Below are 22,221 nucleotides of genomic sequence, written 5' to 3' on the forward strand. Positions count from 1 at the left end.
TTCTACTTTGGAAAATCATGCAGGAAAATGAAATAGCTTGTCTCGCTTATGCTACTGGTGTTTAATCTATATTTCAATGTAAAAACAGATACTTTCATTTTTTTAGCATATTTTCTTTGATACAGAATGTGCAAATGTTTTTTTTAAAAGGAATGAAGCTTCCTGAACGGTGTCTTCTAAAAACAAAAAAGCAACATCTGAAATATGCTTACATTTTCTGTGCTTTCTATAGGGATGTACAGGTCTAATTGTTTGAATATAGGGCCTGATCTGTTAAACAGTCATTTGCAATTTTTGAAAGATAAAATGCTCTGCACCACTGAAACCTATGTAACCTAACCCTAATGCCTTGAGTATTTTTTGGCATGCTGTAAATAATTCTTACATGACCAATTCATTTCATTGAGTACATCAATCATATTACCCTGAAAGTTAATAGGGTTTAAGGATTGGGTCTTTTGACGTAGCCCCAAGATAAGAAAGCCATACTTAATACACTAATCGAAATCTCTTATTTTGCTGTAGCTTGACCTTGTGAATTGTCACATGACTGAAAAGTGACAGGATTGAATTAATGCCATTTTATCTGATCCGAGTTAATTCTTTCTCCAAAGCTATCATAAGCCAAAACAGGATGTTGGAAAACCTGACACTTATTCCATGTGGTTAAGTCAGATGTTTGAATCACAGAATCACAGCAGTCTTTTTTTATACACTGGTGAATTGGATTGCACATGAAAAGGACGTATTCAGCATCGTGTACAATGTACAATTTTTGTAAAAAATCTGTATTTATAGACTTTAACTATATGGTGAATAAAAATGTCATACTCTGGTCATTTGTGATGTTTCATACGTTGTATTGTTTCATACTAACGCCTGCGTTTATTTTGGTTCATAATGTGTTTTCCATAGTTATTATTTCTAAGACAATGAGATGGAACATTTATGGCTTAAAATCAAAACCAAAAAAACATACACAGGAAGTTAAAGCCTTTTGCCACCATTGATTTATAAAACATGACCCACCGTTTGTGTTGTAGAAACACTAATCAAAAAAACAAATTATTCACAATTCATATTCAAAGGCGTTCACAGCAGGAAGAAAAGACTTGCTTGCCAGCAAGAGCCATGGCACAGGCAAGCATTGTGGTCAGTGGCAGACACTGGTCTGGTCACTGTCAATATTATTACTCACAGCAGACAAGTGCAGTGCAGAGAAACTAGAGCAGGGCTGAAAACCGTTGCTCTTGTACTCTGCGCTATAGCATTTACTATACACGAGACAGCTTGTATTGTACTCAATCACATGAGGGATACTAAACATTTTGGGGGTGTTACAGAAATTGTCCTTACTGTTCTTTAAGTGAGGTTTTGATACTAGCACACACATCCAAATAGCAACATGGAAAACAAATCTCACCATCCTTTTACTATTCCAACTGAATAATCTATGCTAGATTATATGCTCATAGTCTATGCTAATTGCAGGGCATTAAAAAGCAAATGCTTAGATGTGAACGTTACATACTCTAATATACTTGTATAGTATATTATAAATCTGCAGCTAAATGACTTCAGTATGTTAATGTAATGGATTATTGTTTTTTATGGAGAGTAAAGTGACAGAGAAGATGATCACTGTGTATGTACTTTCTCAACACAATATCAAAACGAGCAGGCAAGGTTTTTATAAATATAGCACATAGTAAAAACAATACTTTCCTACCTTTCCACCTATTCTAAGTCTTTTTCTCATGCAAGTTAGCATCTATATAACAGCACAATGTAACTATGGTTCAAGGTAACTACTGTATGTTTGTTAGAAACAGTATGTATACAGATTGCAGTGAAACCATACTAGACCTGACTGAGGCCTTGTCAGCCTCACCAGAATCTGAAAACTCTGCTTGACACCGGATCAAGCTCAGTAGCTGGTTGTGCTTGCAGACAGTATGAGCCAGTGATTTAAAACTAAGTTAAAAAAAAGTCATCAACGACTAAATTAAGTTAACCACAATTTTTATCAACCACATCTTTACCATCTAAGTTTACAACTATATCTACAATTTCTTAAACCACACAGGGGTTTAAAACTAAAATTGATAACTTTAAAACGATAACTTTTAATTGATAACTTTTTTGTATTTTCTGTATTAATATTCTCCTGTATTCTTACTGCACCCCGTAAACAAAAACATTGAAACAGTCCTCCTACTAGACAATTCCTAATTACAAACTAGGTTTTGATGCCAGTTTTTTTTTTATTTGGTGGAATAATTAAAACAAAAGGCTCTGGTTTTTCTTTCTGGGTGCTGGGAGGGTACTTACCATGAAGAGATGGCCAGCATGACATTTATCTAATATATTTAAATGACCAAATGACTAAATAATTAAAAGAGTATTATTTTGCCACAGTTATATAAACTGATCCTTCTAGTAACCTGCAAATCAAACTGAAACAAAACAGACATGATTCTGTACGTGTAGAAACCTGTAGCAAATATCAATGCCCTCTTTGCAACATTTAATTAATGTTTCTTGTCCCCAGAAAAAAAGTCTCAAATTGAAATTAAGAATATAGAAATATACACATTAAATAAATCTCACATTCTAACAAAGAAAAATAACACAGTATTTCTCTCTGTGTTAACTACTGTATCATTAAAAGGAAAGTACCAATTGCCTTAATGCTACACAATACTATTCACTTGTACAAATGCTTGATATTTTCCACTTGGCCTCTCACTGCTTGCCATCTGTCCTTAAAAGTGGCAAATCCAGACCAGATCAGCTGCTGGGAGGAACTATTGTATTGGATGTTAATATTTCTACCCCACTCTGAAGAAAAACAAGGTAACATGAATCTGTTTTGAATTACAGACAATTACAGTCGCATTCACTCCAGCAGCTAAAATAAATACTTTCAATTTTTTAACAGGCCAAAACGACAACAGACAAGATATTGCACTGCAGGTATCTGGAGGCATGTAAAGTATCCATTATTCTTAATTGTGGTGTGCACTGCAAATTTGTTAGAAAACCTAAAATGAGAAACATCTCGGTCAGATCATTAAATTATATGACAGACATTTTTTTTTCAAGCGTTTCTGTCTCTGCTGTAAGCAAAATGAAGCATTTCATTAACAGACTCCAATAAATTATTGATGAAACTTCAGACTTCATTTTGGCGATTTTTTGACAAGGTCTATGTGAATTATCGTTGTGGGTAACGTCTTTTTTCAGCATCATAGTGAAGAGTGGCAAAAAACAGGACTGTTTTTAATCTTCAGAACTAGAAACAGACATTTACACTGGATCTTCCAATACATCATATTGTAGTACATGTACTGTGCAATTGCTTATGAAATAATACAGTGACACAAGAAAGAAGATGATCAGTATAAGTTTCACTTTTTAAAAAGGATAAATATAGTTTAGAGTTGCAAACGTTATTTTCTCACTCTCCTGCAGAAAACACGTGAACAGAACAGAAACAGACATTTGTGTGAACAAAAGCTATTTCCCAAATGAGAAGCTGCTAAGTGTGGATTGTTCTGTATGCTTTGTGTATGAGATGATTGTGCTCACTGTTATGGCATCACTCCTGGAAACCAAACAAATAAAATAAATACATAAAGGGGAGACAGTCATGTTTATTCAAATGAATTCAAATGCAAACTCCTATTTGATCCATAATTGCTAGACACTGCTAGCGTCGTTCTTTACAGGTTTCTATTGTGTGGTATTTTATCTGATAACCAGTCACATACATTCAAAGAAAAATGCATTTTGCAGCATTATTATTTAAACATTTTTTTTTCTTGATGTTGAGCGTGCTATTGCACAGCGTGACTGTAATCAAAATGTCTCTAATATTTTTCAAAGTTTCTTCTGTACTTATGAGACCAACTATTTGTTTTCTGAACATTCACTATTCATTAGCTTTTTAAAATAAAATGTTTTCATGAAATTGTCTAAGTCAGTATTTGTACACACAAGCCCTGTTTTTCTAAGCCAAAGAAATTATTTGCAGTGGCATTTTTCTAATGAATTGAAAACACAAATAAAGCCAAAACAGAACAAATTTGACTAGTTAAAAAGCACGATTTCTCCCACTATGTATTCTAACTAATAAAAAACATTTTAAAACTAACCATTTGAAAACAGCTGTGCTTACAGTTCCCTTTAATAAGCTGCTTTGGAAATGTAACATGGAGTTTCAGAGATAATTTCATCCTTAAACTTCACTCTATTAAGATCAAACTAAAAGACATAGATATTTAACAATTACATTGAATGTGTGGCAAAGTAAATGTGTTAGTTCTTGAAGCACTGTTTAGTATTCCAGTCTCATCTGGAACTAACCTAGAAGCACCTTTAGCATTAACAAGGCAATATATTCTAATCACTTCCCATAGCATTACTTGTACAGAGCCCTTTAGAAAAAACCTTAAAATGAAATGATTGCCGTTTTATTATTTTCCCCTTATAACTGGAATGTTTAAGTCAATTCCCCAAAATTTCACCCAGCATTCTGATTTCCAGCAAGGGACCTGGATGAGGTTTCAGATCAGCTAAAGTCAGCAAAACTCAACGCACAAATGCTTATTTTCTCTTCATCCTAGTTCCAAGTTCCTTTCAAGGTAATACTGCAGGAGTTGCCCAAAAAAAAAAGAAAAAAAAAAGGAAAGTGATTATTAGATTTTAACATGTATGTTCAGGACATACAGGTGTACTAGAAATCCTTGGAAATGGAAATGAAAAATGACTGCAAGCACATCGGGGATGATAAAACACTTTGCCTCCCTGTAACCTGGCCATTATTGTGTAAGATACAGTGTGTGCTACCTACAATACAATACTGCACACTCCCGTGAAAGAAGCTGGCCCAATGTAGTTAACAAAATATGAACAAATGACTGACAATCCTGCTCTGATTATTTACACACATATATTAATATAAAATACTGTTTGCATGGTTGCTAGAGGTAATATACGGAAACCAAAATAATCCCTGTAAAAAGTAATTACTTCCTTTTCAGGAGCAGTGCTGAACAAGCATTCAAATGTGTTGCAAGCAAAGCGTGGAACCCTTCCCTCACCCTGTCAAGTTTCAGCATGATCCAGACCTGGGCAGTACAGCATAACAATGAAACGCTCAATGCAGCAGTAGAACTACAAAATGCACATTTTTCCTTGAAACTTTTTTCACTGACTAGTTTTAAAAAATTTAAGGATTAAACCCTACAAGTTCACATATATTAACATATTTTAAAGAATGAGTGTAACTAACATACTGTACATGCTTGTCTTAAAACAATGTAGGAAAAGGAAGACTGTTACAAACACTTATGAGAAACACATGATCGACTGTTCCTAATCAGAAGCACTGATCACCTCAACCAATCACATTTTTCTTTTTTGTGGCAGGGGCCAATCAGATTCATTTCTATAGCGATGTAGCTGTTTAAAACAACAAAGAACAAACAGTAACAAATATCTTATTACTTAATTACTTAAAAAACTTACTTAAAAAACTAAATACTTATTCACAAAGGCAATGTGAAAATCTCATTTTCAAAAACAATTGTCATTTTAATTTCTTAAATATTTTTTAAATCCAAAGTCTACCATATTCCTTATTTTTTACCTGGTTAAAATAAAGAAAATTTGACTTTTGCCACGAATATCATAATATTCAGTATTTCTCGATAGAAAGCGTCCCAAAGTATCTCAACAATTTCAGCTCTTTCATATTACAATGCAAGGAAGAAAGTACTCTTTCCAACATAACAATGAATGGTCTCAAGTAAAGCCAGGAATCTATTGTATATAAGAAAATATCTCAAATATTAATGTATCCATGTTTACTGCATACAGTCTGTGTAAACCAAACACAAGTCTTGATTCTCAAGATCACAGACCTGTACTGCATCACAGGGCAAGAGGCCATGTCTGTGTATTTGTACGCCATATTACAGTAATTTACAATAAAGTTCTTTCAAGAATTCACATTCTCTTTATCTGAAAATCCACTGCCACCAAGATATAAAAAACAACACACCGACAACATTTTTGTTATGTTTCTATATGAATTCATATTAAACCACATTTTTTTCCGGTCACAGTTAAACTAAAGAGTGGTGCTCACAGACCCCTAACTAAATCATTTAAACGCTCACTTGGAATGGAAGAAGTACTCACAATTAGAGAACTGCAAATGTAACCCCAATTCATAAAAAAGGAAACAAAACTGAAGCACTTACCTATAGGGCAATCAGTCTTACTTCATAATCTATAACAGGGCGAGAAGAGGCATACTAAAAAAATCTGCTTTAGGTCTGCTGGTCCTCCTCGTCTACATCCTCGATTTATATTTTGATACATATAGCAGACGTGCAGATGATACAGTAATAGGGAGGGTGGCAAAAAGAAACAAAAGCCAAGAATCACAAAGTCTTAGACAAAATCGTGGATTGGCAGACACTTGGAAAATGAAGTTGATAAGGGCAAAGTGACCCACACAGGAAGAATTAACACACACTGTACACATCACATGGGCGACTCCAAGCTGCAGGAAGCTACTCATGAAAGGGATTTGGGTCTTTGTGTTTAGCTTTAGTTACAACACCAAAAAAAGGATATTATAGAATTAGGAAGTTTAAAGTATGATGCCTAATCTCAGGGGACTGACATGTATGGACAGATAAAAAGAGGGTATAGATAGGGACACCCAGGGGAATTGGTTTAAGACAGAAAAAAGGAAACTTCCTTTTGGTTAAGGCCTAATCTTGGGCCTCTTTAAAAAAATGCCTATATGACCTGTTAGATTCACTTAGCTAATAATCTACCACAAGATGTAGTGCACAGCCTCCTCTTGTCTGCAACTTTCTTATGTTCTTACATGTTCACAAAATGAGATTTCCGTTAGTTAATACGCAAATGACTTCACAGTCAGAGGCGCAAATCAGACAAAACCTGGAATCCAAATCACTGGTTCTTATAAGGCGTCAACAACACCATCCAGAACGCAGGTCTTTCTTCATTTTCCATCAGCTAGCATGTTGGAAATTAATCAGTGACACTGCTGTTTTTGGGCTACATTAAGAGCAATAATGATCAAGCTTCAAGCCAGGAACAATTAAGACATAAAATAACAAAACAAAAAACAACACCCCAGCACAGCACTTCCAGCTGAACGACTGCCAGTTCATAACATCATGATGTGAAATAACCATGTGCAGCAGCTCCCTTGCTTTACGATGTGAGAAAAAGCGCACTCTCACCATGTGACATGTGGCTCACTGCAGAAACAAATTAAAAAGGATGTTAAAAACCTACAGTATGTGAAGAAAAAGAATACTATTCAAGTAATTGTAGTTCAAGAAGGCCTTTCCTTCATTTACTATGCGGTTAAGGTAATGCAATCATGGGGCATGAGATTTTTTCAATAATAATAACTAGTTGCACTTAGAAAGTGCTTACCACCCCAAAGGACTTGACATACTGAATAGAAGTGAGTCCACATCCTCCTCCACTGAAGTGTGGTCCTACCTGGGTAGCATGTGGCAACCATTACGTGCCAGCAGCCCTGTAAGACAGATCCATAACACCTCTAGTCTTATGAGCAGTGCCATGGGATATCAGAAGGATAGCATTTCCTGTAGCACAGTATCCCCAGTCATCACAATGGTGTTCTGGTTTGGAAATTCTTACCCAGAGGGAAGGCTACCACTTATTCATCCACTGACACCATCTACAGCAGCAAACTGGTTTTCCTTATAGGTCTCCCATCCCAGTGGTGACCAGGCCGAGTCTTAACATAGCTTGTAACTCTGAGATCTATCAAGATCCCTATCATCTTAAATTCATTAGAGCTAGGAAAGTCTAGGAAAGGGAGCACAGTGAAAGCCTGTTCCTCTAGAGCTGGTCCACTAAATATCCAACCAACTCTTTTTTCATTGGGTAGAAAGGGCTGGTGTCATTGTTCTTTACAAAGTCAGACTTTTACAAGCAGGTTTAATGACAGATGCATGAAGACAGTGTAATTTAAACTCTGCAACACAACATATTTGCAAGCTCCCCCACAGATGTCATCCTGTACATCTCTTTTTGATAAGGTGACACGCTTCTTTATTTTATGGAGTGGAAATGTAACTAGAAAATTAAAACCGAGAATACCACACCACAGCCTAATCTGGTATGAATTCAGTACTGAAAGCTGCAAAAGATTCGAAAACAAGATCACAGTGGCACAACTGCCTCGTAGAGAAGCTTCTTACACATATGGAAGTTTGCCGAGACACAGCACAGTTAAAGAAGTGGAAAGTGCCGTAAGGCACATGAAAATCAGATTTAAAACTTGGAAAAGAATGGCGAATGCATGATACAAACATGGAAACCTAGAAGGTGACATTCGCAAGGTAGATTTACAGTGGTAAAGCTTCAGAATGGTAAAAGCTCTAATGAGTCAATGCTCATCATCACAGTCACAAGTACTATTTAAATATAAATATTCCTATGCAGAACCAAGACAACCCTTGTGGCTCAGATAAAACTGAGACACTGTGCATCTCCCACTTCCTAAAATTTCTGCAGCTGCACGGCTGGCGTGTATTGAAATCTGACAACACATCGTTTCCTTTCTACTTGAAAGCATCCTCTTTGATCTGTGTTCATTTTTTCACTAAGATGGCAACTACAGCAGCAGCACTGCAGCTGAGAAAGACTTTCCCACCAGTTTGTGTGAACAGATAGGGGACATAAAAAAACCACCACAGTATCTTCTCATCAGCTTCCTGTTGCTTTGACTCTCCTATGATTGTCACTGAAAGCTGAAACCTACAGATGAGAAATCTTAAGATCTTATCTTGAGATGCCAACACCACCAAGAACCTTATTTGGTTTCTTTACGATTTTTTTTCTCAGCCGTAATTAATTTGAAACTTGCAAAGCATGGCCAAAGCTGATGTAAATCCTGTTGAAACACTGTTTGCATAAGCCCCTTTTAAAGGACTTTATTTTTATTCTGAATACAGGGGATTAAATAAGACATTTTGTACTTACATTGGTTTTAAGAATTTTGTTGTTTCTAATGCTGTAATTATTTTTTATTGCATGCTAGTTTCTGACTTGAAAAAAGGAGCAACTTGAAACCTATCAACATGTTCCATGTGTTTCGCATTTGGTCTTTCATGAACCCCTCTATCCTGCAAACATATAATAATATAGAGGGAATGCAGTAAATTCCAAATTATACTTTGGAATTAGATTTAGAGACATGAATGATAATGTCATGGCTCATTGTCACTGAGTGCATGGTGGAAGTTTGTTCATTACTGGTGACAGTTCCCTTCATAATTTGAAAAGGGTGCTATTTCAGATATATATATATAGTTGCAGCAGGTTTTATTTTTTGATGAATCCCACTAGGTGGGATGGTTAAGCATGTGCAGCTAAAAAAAAGTTAATACTGTGCAAGTGAATAGCGTTATTTGGATTCAGTGGATTTGGGGGCCACTGATGCCAAATTTAAAGCATTTTTTACATCAGCAATAGTTTCACTGCACTGCAGTTTATTTTGGCTGAAATAAAAAGCTATAGTCTGAGATGACATAACATGCGCTACAATATATAATGCAGTGTTCCAATAAATATACAGGCCTTACCTCTGCATTATATGAACACCTAGAGTTAGAAACGGTCCTTTTAAGTTAATTAAGTAGCAATGGTATGCTACAATCAAAACCTTAGTCTTTCGAACAAACAGCGGCACAGATTGATAAAACTGTAAATACTTTTCAAGAGACAGATTGTCCTCATTAAGCAGAAGAATAAAATTAAACTTCTAACGATCTTAACACCACTGCTCTACAATTATTTTTGGTAACACTTTATATTTAACAAGCCTACACAATGTGGAGAAACCAAAGATATTTTCTACATAATCTGTTTAAATTTGCCTGCACAAATGAAATTGTCTGCTTGCTTGCGTACGTGATAATTTTAGGCATACTATGCTTCACTCTCCAAAAAGGTTCATGCTTAGTGTTGAGAGCTTATGTTTACAAAATCCCTTGGAGCACTCAGTCATGTGACTTAATGTGTGGGTGCAGAGGATTATTGGAAAAAAACGCATTCACAGCTCCCTGTCTGCCAGAACAAAGGATTGAGAACAACAGATACCAAAGAGTTTCCCACAACGGAAAAGGAACGGAAGACTTTTTTTTCCAGGCACGACTCCTGTCCCTGGAGATGCTCATTTTCATGCAGATGTTTTTTTAAGTGGTTGTCTAATCCCTTAGCTTTATATTTCTTTTTTCAATGTTGTACACTAAAAAGAAGCACAATACAGAATAGTTCACATCTACTGTAGATGTGAACTATTCTGTTCTAACTAAATGCTAGCTACTGAAAATATTCTAAGCAACTAAGCTTGCTTAAACTAAATAACTAAGCAACAGGATATTTATATTCTGAAAATCAAAAGAAACCACTTATAACAGTGACAATTTCACATAGATATCAGGAAAATGACAGTCATTTTTGCAGCAGGATCACTGACATTTTATTGAGCAGACATGAAATCAGTAAATGCATTTTTCTGATTAACACTTGTCATCAACATAACCACATGCTGGTGTCTCCAGTAAAAGTCACAGGCCAGTAAGCTTTGTGGCTGCCACTTGCTTTGTACCAGGTTACAGGTGGTGTCTTGTGGTATTCTGTCCCACTCCTCTCATAAAAGCTGGGCATGCACATGCCTATTCAACAGGCTCCGATCACTAAATGCCACCTGTCTTCCCAGCTCACTCTACATATTCAACAGGAGTCAAGTTGAGAGAAGAGCAGGGCATCAGCAACATAAATGTCATAGTCTTGCAACAGAGGCCACTGTTATACGAGCAGCTTGAGAATGTGCTTTGTCGTCCTGGAATGTTATCGCGTCGTGTCCCAGGACTCGAATCGTGCAGATGGGCTGACATCAATCGCTACAAGTAGAGCTCTTTAGAGACAAGTGACTCCTGCACACACCACCCCACTTGGACTTCCCCACAGATCTTGGCAAAGTGTTGTGACTCAGTAGTCTCCCAGACTGTGATCTATCATTTACAGCCCGCATTCACTGTCGAATCTCGTCAGGTTACAAACAGCTGTCTGTGTCCAGCCTCCAACATACAAATAGCATTAAAGTGGTGTGATAAACGGGGCATCGGTCTGTTCATTGTTTCCATCCTTCATTTTCAATCACCTCGTTAATTAACAGATTGAGTCACCCCATCATCTGTGCCCAATCAACTCTCTCACTTAGAAGGCAATTGAAGGATTATGTAACCATATCACTTGAATGTATCACAGTCTGTCATGAAACATCTTTTATACAAAATGACACTAAACTCATTATATCGAAATATTGATTATATCCGTATATTTTTAGTTTCTACGAAGAATGCATACAATTGTGAGCTTCTTTCAATGTTCAGCGTGCATTATATAACATATTTCTCATCATTTCTGTCATCTACAGCAGTTTTTAGCACAAACTGAAAAACGAAAATTTCGTAAATGGCGCATCCCTTATGTGCTCGGCTTCTCCATTAGCAAATTCAACACAGTTCGTATAAGCTAATGCTGCTATGGGAGCTGACAATATGAAAAAAAAAAACTGAAGTTAAAACACGCCCCGAGGCTGCACTCGAGATTTGTTTTTTTAATTTAAGAAACTGAAGCATCACACCTGAAAACAACTAACCCTGAGATAAAAGTCCTGCCAGCCATATTCAAGGCTCGTGAAATGCAGAGAGACAGCTCAGGTGACCCTGTGTGTTGCAACCTGTCTGCGAAAAAGAAGCGAACGCTCCCCGGACGCAGGCTGCGTCTGTTAACTGGCTCTGTGCCGTGCAGGAGCACACCCCAACCTCTCAGACTGCTGCCGCCGCTCGGTCTCCAGCTGCTCCAGGTGAGCGCCCGCCCCCCGCAGCTCCTGCTGCAGCCTCTTCTCCCGCTCGCCGCTGCGCCGGTAGAACTCCAGCTCCGCCTCCATCGCTTTCACTTTCTCCTCCATCAGCTGAAACTCGTGATGGATCAGGTAGCTGACGCCGCAGTACTTACAAACGGTCTCGTTATGATCCATCTAAAAATCAATACGGAAATGAAACGAAAATGAATGGGATCCAGGGGACGGGGTGCCAACAAACGGAACAGAGCAAGCTTTTAGTGAGATGAATGCCAAGCACTGCATATTAATATTGCAATTCGAAACTTTTTTGGTCCCTTAAGTAAATTAGGCCATCGCAACGTTTCCACTCTACAACTCAGTAAACTCCACATTACCAAAAGCTAAAAATTCAGAACTGCCTGTCTTCAAATCCTAACAATTTGGACCAGCCTGTTAATCAACCTGACTCGTATTCATAAAAGAGGGTGAGAGGCTGTTTCTGTTCAGAAACAGAGCCATTTGCCATGTTTCACACTAAAGAGTCCCTCAGACCCTTCAGCAAGTGAACCAGGTTGCAGTCAGCTAATGAAATTCATGCCTTTATTGGCTGAGCTTTGAAACCTGGTACATTTAAAATAAAATGTAGAAGATGTAGAAGTCTGCAGTTTTTAGAGTGAGTCTATTTTTGTTCTCCCACAGATGAAACATTTTTGTTATTGTCTTGGCTGATGCTTTCATTCAGAGCGACTTGCAGAGATAACAATCACTCTATCATTCTATCAGTCCTCACGAGTCTTGCTAACCCATCGACACAGCTGGGCTGGCAGGAGCAATCTGGGTCAGGCATGCAGCAGCTGTGTCCCAACCAGGGATTTGAGCCTGAGACCCTCCTGTCAGGAGTCCAGAGCTCACACCTATTACTCCACCTTGTCACACCTTTGCAGTAGCGATGATCTTTATGAACAGGTAAAAGGCATGTCTTTCCAGTCGTGGTAAAAATGGTTCTAACGCTGTAACGTGAAATGCACAGTCAGATCTGAGGATTGTTTTGAGCCACTATGCCTTTAACAACACTTTAACAACCACGGCACTCTCCTTCCTTTGTGTGTGGGAGGAACTGGCAAAATGATTTCAGGGATTCCAACATTTCAAATCTTATGTGTAATGGTTTTAATTTAGCTCTTAATCATTATATCCTCCTACCATGTTAGGCTGTCACAAAAAAAAAAGAAGAAAAAGAAAGAGCTCAACACATTTAGAACCAAACTTTCTTTTTTCAACAACAATTGCAGTCAAAGTCGACTGTATTACTTCTCCTTGCATTTGCATTTACACTTTCAACACGAGGGAAAGGTAACCCAACCAAGTTCAACCAGCGTCTAGAAGGAAAGGGGATTTCGAAAGGTGGTTAAGTTTAAGTGCAGCTGCAAATATGTATTATTTAGTCACTGGAAACGCAGGTAATGTTTGTAATTTCCCTTCATAGTTGTAAAGAGTCAACAGATGTTCTGAGCTGCATGGGAATTCTCCCAGCCTTTTAACCTTTCGCTTCATTCACCGAAATAAGAATCATCTTCAGATTTGTTTCCTAACGAGAGAGCGAAGCCGTGTTGAACTAATAGATGTGCTAGAGTACCGAGGGTAAATTTTCTAGTGCACGAAAACAACCGCCACAAATATTTAGGTAAGCCAATGTGAAGCATTTAACGATAATGGTACTCTTACATGAAACAAAGAAGGTCTGTCTTCCAGGTAGATGAGAAAAGAAGGCGGCCTGGGATGACCTCGGGCTCCTTTACCACTAGCTCCTGCTTGAGCCTGCCAGTCACCAGTGAAGCGTGTGGTTCCCAGGGGCGGAGGTGAAATCACTGTGCATCTCTCCTCCACTCACACCTCACCCCCAGGGAACTGCCCGGCCCTCCACAGTGACATGTGACCCTCTACTGTGTGCGGACAAGAACCTGCTCCTGGTTGCATGAATCCACTCCGATACCAAGCACCTTAGGGATTAAATATGAACACGGTTTCCCTTGACAATGATAACGATTTCCACGTCAAACAGCTTTGTGACACGTCTTCAAGTTCAGGGAGTGATTGAGGGGAAAGTTCAAGGGGACATTTAACCTGAGTCTGCTAACATGCTGAGCAAGGATCTCCACAACTAGACCAAAACTCTGAACGTTCAAACAAGAAAATTTTGTAATAAAAAGTACCTAAGATACACATAGTGCACTAACCCTGTCATGCCTTAGCCTTCTGTTTTTTTTTCCGGTTTTAAACGTCTGCTCATACGACTTCTAAAATGTATAAAAAGGCTGCATAACCCTTATGGAAATTATGCTTTTTTCACTCATATAAACTAGCTATAAAAAAATACTAAGGACCAAATGTGAATAAATATGGTATTCATAACTATTAACAGTAATTATTTTTTTAAACAGTAAGATAAACCTTTAGCAACCTCCAGCTACCAGCCAATAAGTATTTTGGTCTTTTAATCCCTTCGCTTTTTCTGGAAGAAGTAACTTTAATATGTGAAAATGAAGGGGTGCCATTCTTTTGTTGATATACTTGCAATTAAATAGATCTTTGAAAGGCTGAATTTCTAAAAGGGGGTATTTTGAGATTGTTACATATCTCCTAAGCACAGAGTCTTTGCCAGCTAAATCACCAAAACTGTCTGACACTAGACTTGAGGAGACTTCTAACTTTTAAAGTTGCTTTTATAAAAGAGGAAAAAACAACAAAGACATGGCTGGAGAATATATGTTGTATTTTTACTCTCATTTAAGAATCAGCACGTATTCCAGAGATAACATCATAAGCACCTAGCACAGCCACATGTACTGAACCTATTACACTTTAAATACAGTGTCAGAAGGGGGTCACTGCTACTGTATAATCACACACATCCCTCTCCCTATCCCCCATCCTTATTCAAACCCAGTTAAAGATTTCAAGGAGCAACTCTTCAAATACTGCAGAGGTGATTGAGCTGCCAGAAGCATTTATCAGCTATTTTCCAAAACAGTCTCTATAGTTCAATGATCTGAATTTAAAGTGAAAGCCACTTCCCTGCTCTTGCCATACAACTGCCTGCTCGCTTGTACACTCAGATGGCCGGCATTACTGCTGGTAAAGCATAACTGAAGCGTGGCCAAGCACGAAAAACATTTCAGTCGCGATTCAAAGGGAAAAGATTTGCGGTCTCCTAAATTAATTTTTCGTGTGTGGAATTCGTGACTGGAGCGCTCTAGATTTTTAAAGAGATAAGGACCCCCTGTTGTGCTCAGCAAACCATAAGCCAAATGCTGTGATTACGCTCATCTGGGGCTCTTGGCTCTGCATGTCACATGTTAGAAAACTTCTTACTGCTTCACGGATTTAGCGATGGGGGGTAATAAAATGGCCAGATGAATCTCCTTTCTGATTATTTCCTATTTTATATTGGTAAAAAGACTGTCAAGTCCTCTTCAGCGACCTTTCATTTCACTTTGGACATTGTCTGCTAGAGCACCCCAACATGAAACAGCTTAATTTGATGTAACAGGCATACAGGCATTCTGTTTTAAGCTACTCATCTGTTTAGCATGGTGAATATGGCTATTATAATGACAAAATTAAAAGCTTTACTCCATTTTCATTCATTGGATCTATACCTGCGTGTAGAATCCCTGCAGACTGACAGTGAGCTAGGTGCCTGCTAAGGGTTAAGGACTAAAAATGTTATAGTAAAGGTTACAAACTCGTGCATCGCCATTATTCCACTGGTCTCATAAGGCAAATTGTGCTCCATTTGGTTTTCATAATCCATTATTTACATAGCTGTGTGGAAAGGAAACGAGATCTCCACTCAACTGCTTTGTCCACAGTGCTCAGTCAGATTAGTGCTTAATTCCTGCTAGGGATCAAGAGATATCTACCCACGTTCTTATAAAATATAAATTATAAGCAACCACGGGTTCTCCTTAAAGCCATCAGCAATGCAGTGAGAGGAAGAAGGGTAGCATTTTGTTATTATACTAAAACCATCTCAAATCACATCCCCTTTATTCCTAATATTGTAGATTTGCAGTGGTCCAAGAAAATATATATTTTTTTAAATAACTGAAACAAAGGGTATTTAGCCCTGGGCCTGAAGAGCTACAATGTCTTTTGAATTTAGTTAAATATGAACTGTGGATGACTTCATTAGACCCATTATTTTAATACATGTTTACCAATTAATATTTTTCCAGGTCTCTACTCTGTCATTATTCTAGGATTGCATTAAAGCTGAAGGAATTCGGCTATCTAGGAGCTGGGCAGCGGGTTTCTAATCTAGCAGAATAATATATAAACTCACTTAGTTGGAACACAGAGACGGTGTATCTCTGTATCTCCCTACCACAGGACTGCTGTTCAGAAAACCTGCTTTTGTCTGCTGTTTGTGACTTAGCATAATGTTCAGACTTTTGCCTCAGTGGCTGAAGTATATCCTATCAAGGGTGGAGGTTTGTATTTAATGCTGACTCGCTGATATTTCAATAATGTAGCTCGATAGAAGAGACAGTGAGATCTACAGAGTGATGGTAATTTAAGACCGATATAAGAAACAGGAACAAGCACAAATGGAGCAAACACAAACACAATAGGAAAGTGGTCAATCCCACTATAGTTTGGGGGGAGGAGGGGGTATGGCTCAGTAAACAAGAGAATATTTACTCTGTATTTTCAGCTACTAATGGCCTGTATTAAAGCTAGTTTTATGGCTGGAACCAGGCTGGGTGTCACAGGTTTCTTCGTGTACAGAATATTTGGATTCTGAGGGGTCACAGAGAAGTAGGAGATCATAGAACACAATTTTAATTAATAATTTACCTGTTGAATTTCCAGTGGTAAGGGGTAAACTGGTGTGTGTCTCTCCATGTCTTCTTAAAAAATAAGCTGTCTCCCCCCTTCTAAAAAACAAACACAAACACTGTACATTCCATCAAAATTACAAAACACATTTCTTGGATACTAAATGGCCTGGTTAACAAAATATCCTTACCCTGCATGTTTCACATGTACTACACCTTTCACAATTGATTGTATAATGTTTGTATGATTGTATAATTTTGCACTGTCAACTTAAAGTAAACCTTTTGGTCTATAGCGTAAGAATACAAGAATGATTACAAATGACAGGAAGCCATTTGACCCATCTGGCTGGTTTGGGAGTTAGGAGTTCACTGATGCAAGGATCTCATCCAGCTGTTTCCTGAAGGAAGACATGGCATCAGCTTCAGCAACACGGCTGGGTGGTTTGTTCCACACTCTCACAGCCTTCTGCATGAAAAGGCGCCGCTTGCTTTCAGTTTGAGATGTACTGTACTTCCACGCGATTTCCAGTTGTGTCCACCAGGATGTGCGAAAACTAAAGCTTTATTTTCAACACAAAACCAGAAGGATTGTTTTGCTGTGAAGAGATTTAGCATGAAATGCTGAAAACACGAACACAATACAACAAGACAGGGCATCGGTGCTCAGAAAGCCCAACCAGTACCTCTGAGCACATTCTGCCTACTGCAGAGTCACGTGACGGGCAAAGGAAATGATGAAGAGGCTGAATGACGACCTGAAGGGTCTCTGATTATCCTGCTTCATTCTGCTCCTGTTGTGCTGGAAATCATTAACGGCACCATGGATCCTCATGCTTTAGAGCTTCGGATTAAATACGGATGAATCCACGACTTTCAATAAAACAGGATTTTGCAAAACCTGACAAAAACCCATCAGGTCATTAAAATGTTTTTTGGGGATGGGCTTAGAGAGGCCCAGGCCTGCACGGACCACTGGCTCCCAGCTATTTTAAGAGAAACTGGGCTCGTGTCAAACGGCCACACTGATTTTAGACTGGAAGTCTGTGTAATCCTAGCAGGGAAATGTGGTTTAGAAGAGATGTGAGGCTGTTTCTATTATCGCTGTAAAAAAAAACAAACACACACACAGCCTCAATATGACCCAACCTCAATATGACAGAACGAATTTGGGATCTGGGGCTGGTAAGGGTAGTGTGACGTGTGCAGCCTATATATCTTCACAAGCTGTGTGTTGGGAATGCAGAGAAAACGGTACCAGACACTGTAAACGTGTCGTGAAATCTGGAATGCATACGCCCTTTGCGGAGCACGATTGTAGTCTCCGATTCAAACTGAAGAGAATCGGAGTATTTGATTATAAGGAGGTCAAAATTAACCTCGTAGTAAGGAGTGTGTATACCGGCTCCTCCATTTTGTTTCATATTTATCTGTTTACTACATAAAATTATTTTGTATTTGATCTTTTTCCTACCGTCATATTATACAGGGGGTTGCGAATCTCTGTTCTGTCTAGATGATTTGTAAAACAGCACACCTACCCCTCAGGAAGATGCACGGTTTTTCCTACAACAAGGAGGTCACGCACTGTCATTGCCATTAGCCACGCTTGTGAAAAATATTAGTAATCCAGGGCCTAGCCGGGTGAAGGAGAGTGAGTCATTTGTCCTCACCTCTCCGCGTTCGCCAACTGATGGCTGCCTCCAAAACTTTAAATATTAAATGAAGTCCTAAATCCCGGCTGGTCATGAGCCGGTGTTTGGAGACCTAAGCACCAGCAGACGCCCGTATTTTTAGCTCGACATATCCTTGCAATTTAAAAAGGTCATTACCTACCCTTATTATGATTTTTAGTCGAGGGAGGGGGCAAGTCAGAGGCCGAGCTGCGACAAGAAATCAATCTGCGCTTCTCTCTCTCTCTCCCCTCTTCCGCACAGACCAGTCAGCGTTGCCCGTTGCCGTGGGAACCGCGTTCGGGTGACGCGGAGCGCGGGGCGGGAGAGACAGACAGAGAGAGAGAGAGCGTGCGAGAGAGCGCGCGGGGGAACCGGGTCTGACGTCCCCAGCCTGACCCGGCCCGCCGGGCACGCGAGTCCCCCAGCGGCAGCCCGCGCGCGCCCGGGGGAGACCGCTGGAGCCCCGGGTCGCTCCCCGCGCGCGCGCCGCGGCGCGTGAGGCAGGCACGCAGGCGGACCCAGAGGGAGCGTTTCTGCAGTTAGAGCGAGGAAACCTACGGGTGCGAGAAAGAAAACACGTTGGCCTTCTCCTTTTTTTTTTTGATTCAGCTAGACACACGTGTTTGTTTCCTCCCCCCCCGGTCCCCTTCCATGACTGTTCTAATTTTACTCTCCGCCCAAGGACTGTGTGGATGTGGGTTAACGCGGTGCGGTGTGCGTGTCGTGTTCTCTCCCAGTCAATGATGAGTCGTGCAAGACACAGCCCTTACTCATCGGCGAGGACAGCTCTGCATCACCCACACGGCAGCAGCCTCCCGTTTCCCTTTTCACGGCGAAAGGCGACGCCATGCCAGTGGGCAGGTGTGACGAAGGCAGAGCAAAACCCTCGAACCCTTGACCTTTCCGTCTCTGGAGTACGAAGCGCCCCTGCGTGCAGTCAAACCTGTTGTCTGAGGTCGCACTGGGCTCTAGTTTCCAGACCCCCCCCCCCCCCCCCCACGCACACACACACACTCACTCCCCTTGATAAGACTATTAATGGGAATCCCGAATCACCCCCGCCGCTTTGAGGTTCGCCTTCAAGCACATGGATGTACTTGAAGTCACAGGGTTTTTGTTGGGGGGGGTTTCCAAATAAAAATTATAATTACTTGCTAAAATATTCCAGGCTGTGTGCAGTTTCATGAAGCGTCCTGATCTCGTCCGCCGCTCCACCTCTCGGCTCGTTTAAACAAGGCCAGCCCCAGACACGACCCGGCGGGCCGGCGGACGCTCTCCGCCTCGGGGGGGGGGGAGCCCGGCAGCGCCGCGTGAGATGTCAATGAGGAATCCTTCGCGCGGGAGGGAGGGGAGATTAAGGCCAACTCGCGAACAAGCAGTAGCACGAATTACCCCCCCCCCCACACACACACACACCCACCCCACCTCGCACACGGCGGGCCGCTCCGCTTCACAGTCCGCTTGAGAAGAGCACGTTCTCCCGGCGGCACCGAGAGCTCCTTCCTGCACCCCCCGGAGCGAGGCAAATTGGGGCGCGCAGCGGGGGAACTACCCCCCACCCCCGCCCCCGCGCAGAGGCGATTACCGACGGACTCGAGGTTTCTGGGGGGGAGGACGCCACAGAGCCGGCGTTTGTTTTTGAGGACCTCAAACGAGGGAAGGAAAAAAAAAACTCGAATCCAGTCAGACCGGATAAAATGAATGAACACTTATTTATTTAATTATTTTTTTAACAAGGGCCGATATAACTTCCCAGGTGCGATACAAAGTTGCGACACAAGCAGCGTCCATAACCACTCCCGAGGGCTGTTTGCGCGCCCGGGCCGCTCAAGCCCACAGGTGGTGTGATCGCGTGTTAGTGTAATTTCGGTCAGGACAAAAGGAAAAGGGGGAAAAAAAATAATGTGCATTACTTTGACCCCCCCCCCCAATTCTTTGAAAATACGCGTACCCCCGTTTCGAATTATTACTTCTCCTCAGACCCTCCCGTATCGTGCCATTAGCAGCTTCTTTGTAAACTCTTCAGTTTCAAACCAGAGCCCTTCCGTCACCTCAAGCATTTCTGTCTGCTGGAAGCTAAACACCAAATGGGTCATATCGCCGTCTGCACGCAAATCTGTCTTGTTCGTTTTCGTGTGTGCGGCTCATCGGACAAATCAATCAAAACCGACAGGAGGGATATCGCATCTCACGTTTGACCCCTTTCCGCTTTACACCAGCACATGGTAATAGCGTGACTATGCTGCTCCTACCTTATCAGTTTCGTGAAAAGCAGATATAATATATTCACCCCACCCTCTCGGACACCTGACACACTCCGACAGCCAGGAAAACGCTTAGGGAGCCGCGCAGACTGCGTGTGTGATCCGCTCTCTTTTTTCACCCAAGATAAAAAGGAAATACGAGATATTTTAATCAGAAGTTAAAACCGAATGTGAATAATAAGCAAATTGGCGGAAACAAAGAGTTTCATTGCGCGGAGAACAGCCGTGTGTCTTGAGGCAGAAAACGCCTTACTGTAGCTCCCTATGGGTAAATTCTGCTTGAGGTTTACAGCGACTAAACTAGACGCCTCACTTATTTAGCCTTAAGTTCCCACCCTTCATAATCAAGAATAAACTCAAACAGACTCCTTTGATCGCGCACAAGTGTAGTTGGGGGGGGGTTTACGGCTCGTGTGCGTGTGTGACAGTCAGGCAAAGATCGATTTGCATGAGAAACGCGGGGAGCGCTCGGGCTGCTCTCACGCCAAGCCTCTGCGTTACAAATCTGAGCTCTTGGATGTCGTGACTATTTTCCGGGAGATCAGTTCAAATAACCGCAGTGTGACTGTGAATCAAGGCAGTCACGCAGCAACCAGGCAGGGGAGGGAATCCAGATTAGCAGTGTTAAAACAGTTTACGTGCAATCTGTTTAAACCCAGGGTTGGACGTATAAATGTTTTATTAGGGGTAGACGTAAACTTAACACGAGGAACAAGTAATAGGTTTATTCCATGCTGGAAAGAGAAGAAAGAAAACGCAACGTTTCACACCTGAAGAAGGCTCCACGGCCGAAACGTTGTGTTCTCTTTCTTCTTTTTTTCAGCATGGAATAAACCTATTACTTGTTCCTTTGCAGCCTACGCATGCTGACAGCTACCCACCTGAACTTAACACGAGTACTAGGTGATGAAACGAACATTTTGCAGACCTAAAAGGCTAGGTTGAATTTTTTTTTAATGAAGTGTTCACACTAAAAGACAGTTTTATATGTCCACATGCCTGTATTTGTGAACACACAAAAGAAAAACAGGTTTACAGATCGGGTTTTCTGTTGAGTCCTGTAGAAGCTTGCACGCTTCTGTTCGAGTGTGGACACCATGTCGACACCATGGGTGGACAGACTGGAATAACGTTTGTCCCCTGGATGGTGCTGTGGACGCAACACCAAGTCAGGTTACGCATTATTTTACCCCACTGTTGTATTAAGTTAGATTTTGCTTTGCTTCAAAGCTGTTTTTTTAAGCTTGAGCACCCAAAGGAGTCAGGGGAATGCTGACCACGTTTATAATGTCTGAGTGAAAAGGACTAAAAAACATGCTAAAACTGGCATGTGAGTTGAAGGTGCTTTGTGAGACACGCCCTGCTCTTCTGTTCGACGCTCCATTGATTTGCTGCAATTAGAATAAATCCTCGTTCTAAACACGTCCATTTGGTAGTAAAACCAGGGTGACTCAGGCTTGACTACAGGTATAGTCTTTTCGCTTTGCAATCTGCCCCAC

The 22,221-nt window shown here is 40.5% G+C and overlaps 1 protein-coding gene across 1 annotated transcript in view; it reads right to left on the reverse strand.

Annotated features, from left to right (window-relative positions):
• The window catches only part of lekr1 (Leucine-, glutamate- and lysine-rich protein 1), a 45,864-nt gene extending 28,983 nt beyond the window's left edge, over positions 1-16,881 (reverse strand). Inside the window, exons 1-2 of the mRNA XM_088913499.1 lie at positions 16,802-16,881; positions 11,922-12,136 (exon numbers count right to left, since the gene is read on the reverse strand). Coding sequence (XP_088769625.1) covers positions 11,922-12,136; positions 16,802-16,849 — 263 coding nt within the window. The 5' untranslated portion in view covers positions 16,850-16,881. The remainder of the gene's footprint in view (positions 1-11,921; positions 12,137-16,801) is intronic.
• Between the last annotated feature and the right edge of the window lie 5,340 nt (positions 16,882-22,221).

This window comes from Atractosteus spatula, chromosome 4, assembly GCF_055471065.1.
Source record: "Atractosteus spatula isolate fAtrSpa1 chromosome 4, fAtrSpa1.hap1, whole genome shotgun sequence".
Taxonomy (NCBI): Eukaryota; Metazoa; Chordata; class Actinopteri; order Semionotiformes; family Lepisosteidae; genus Atractosteus; species Atractosteus spatula.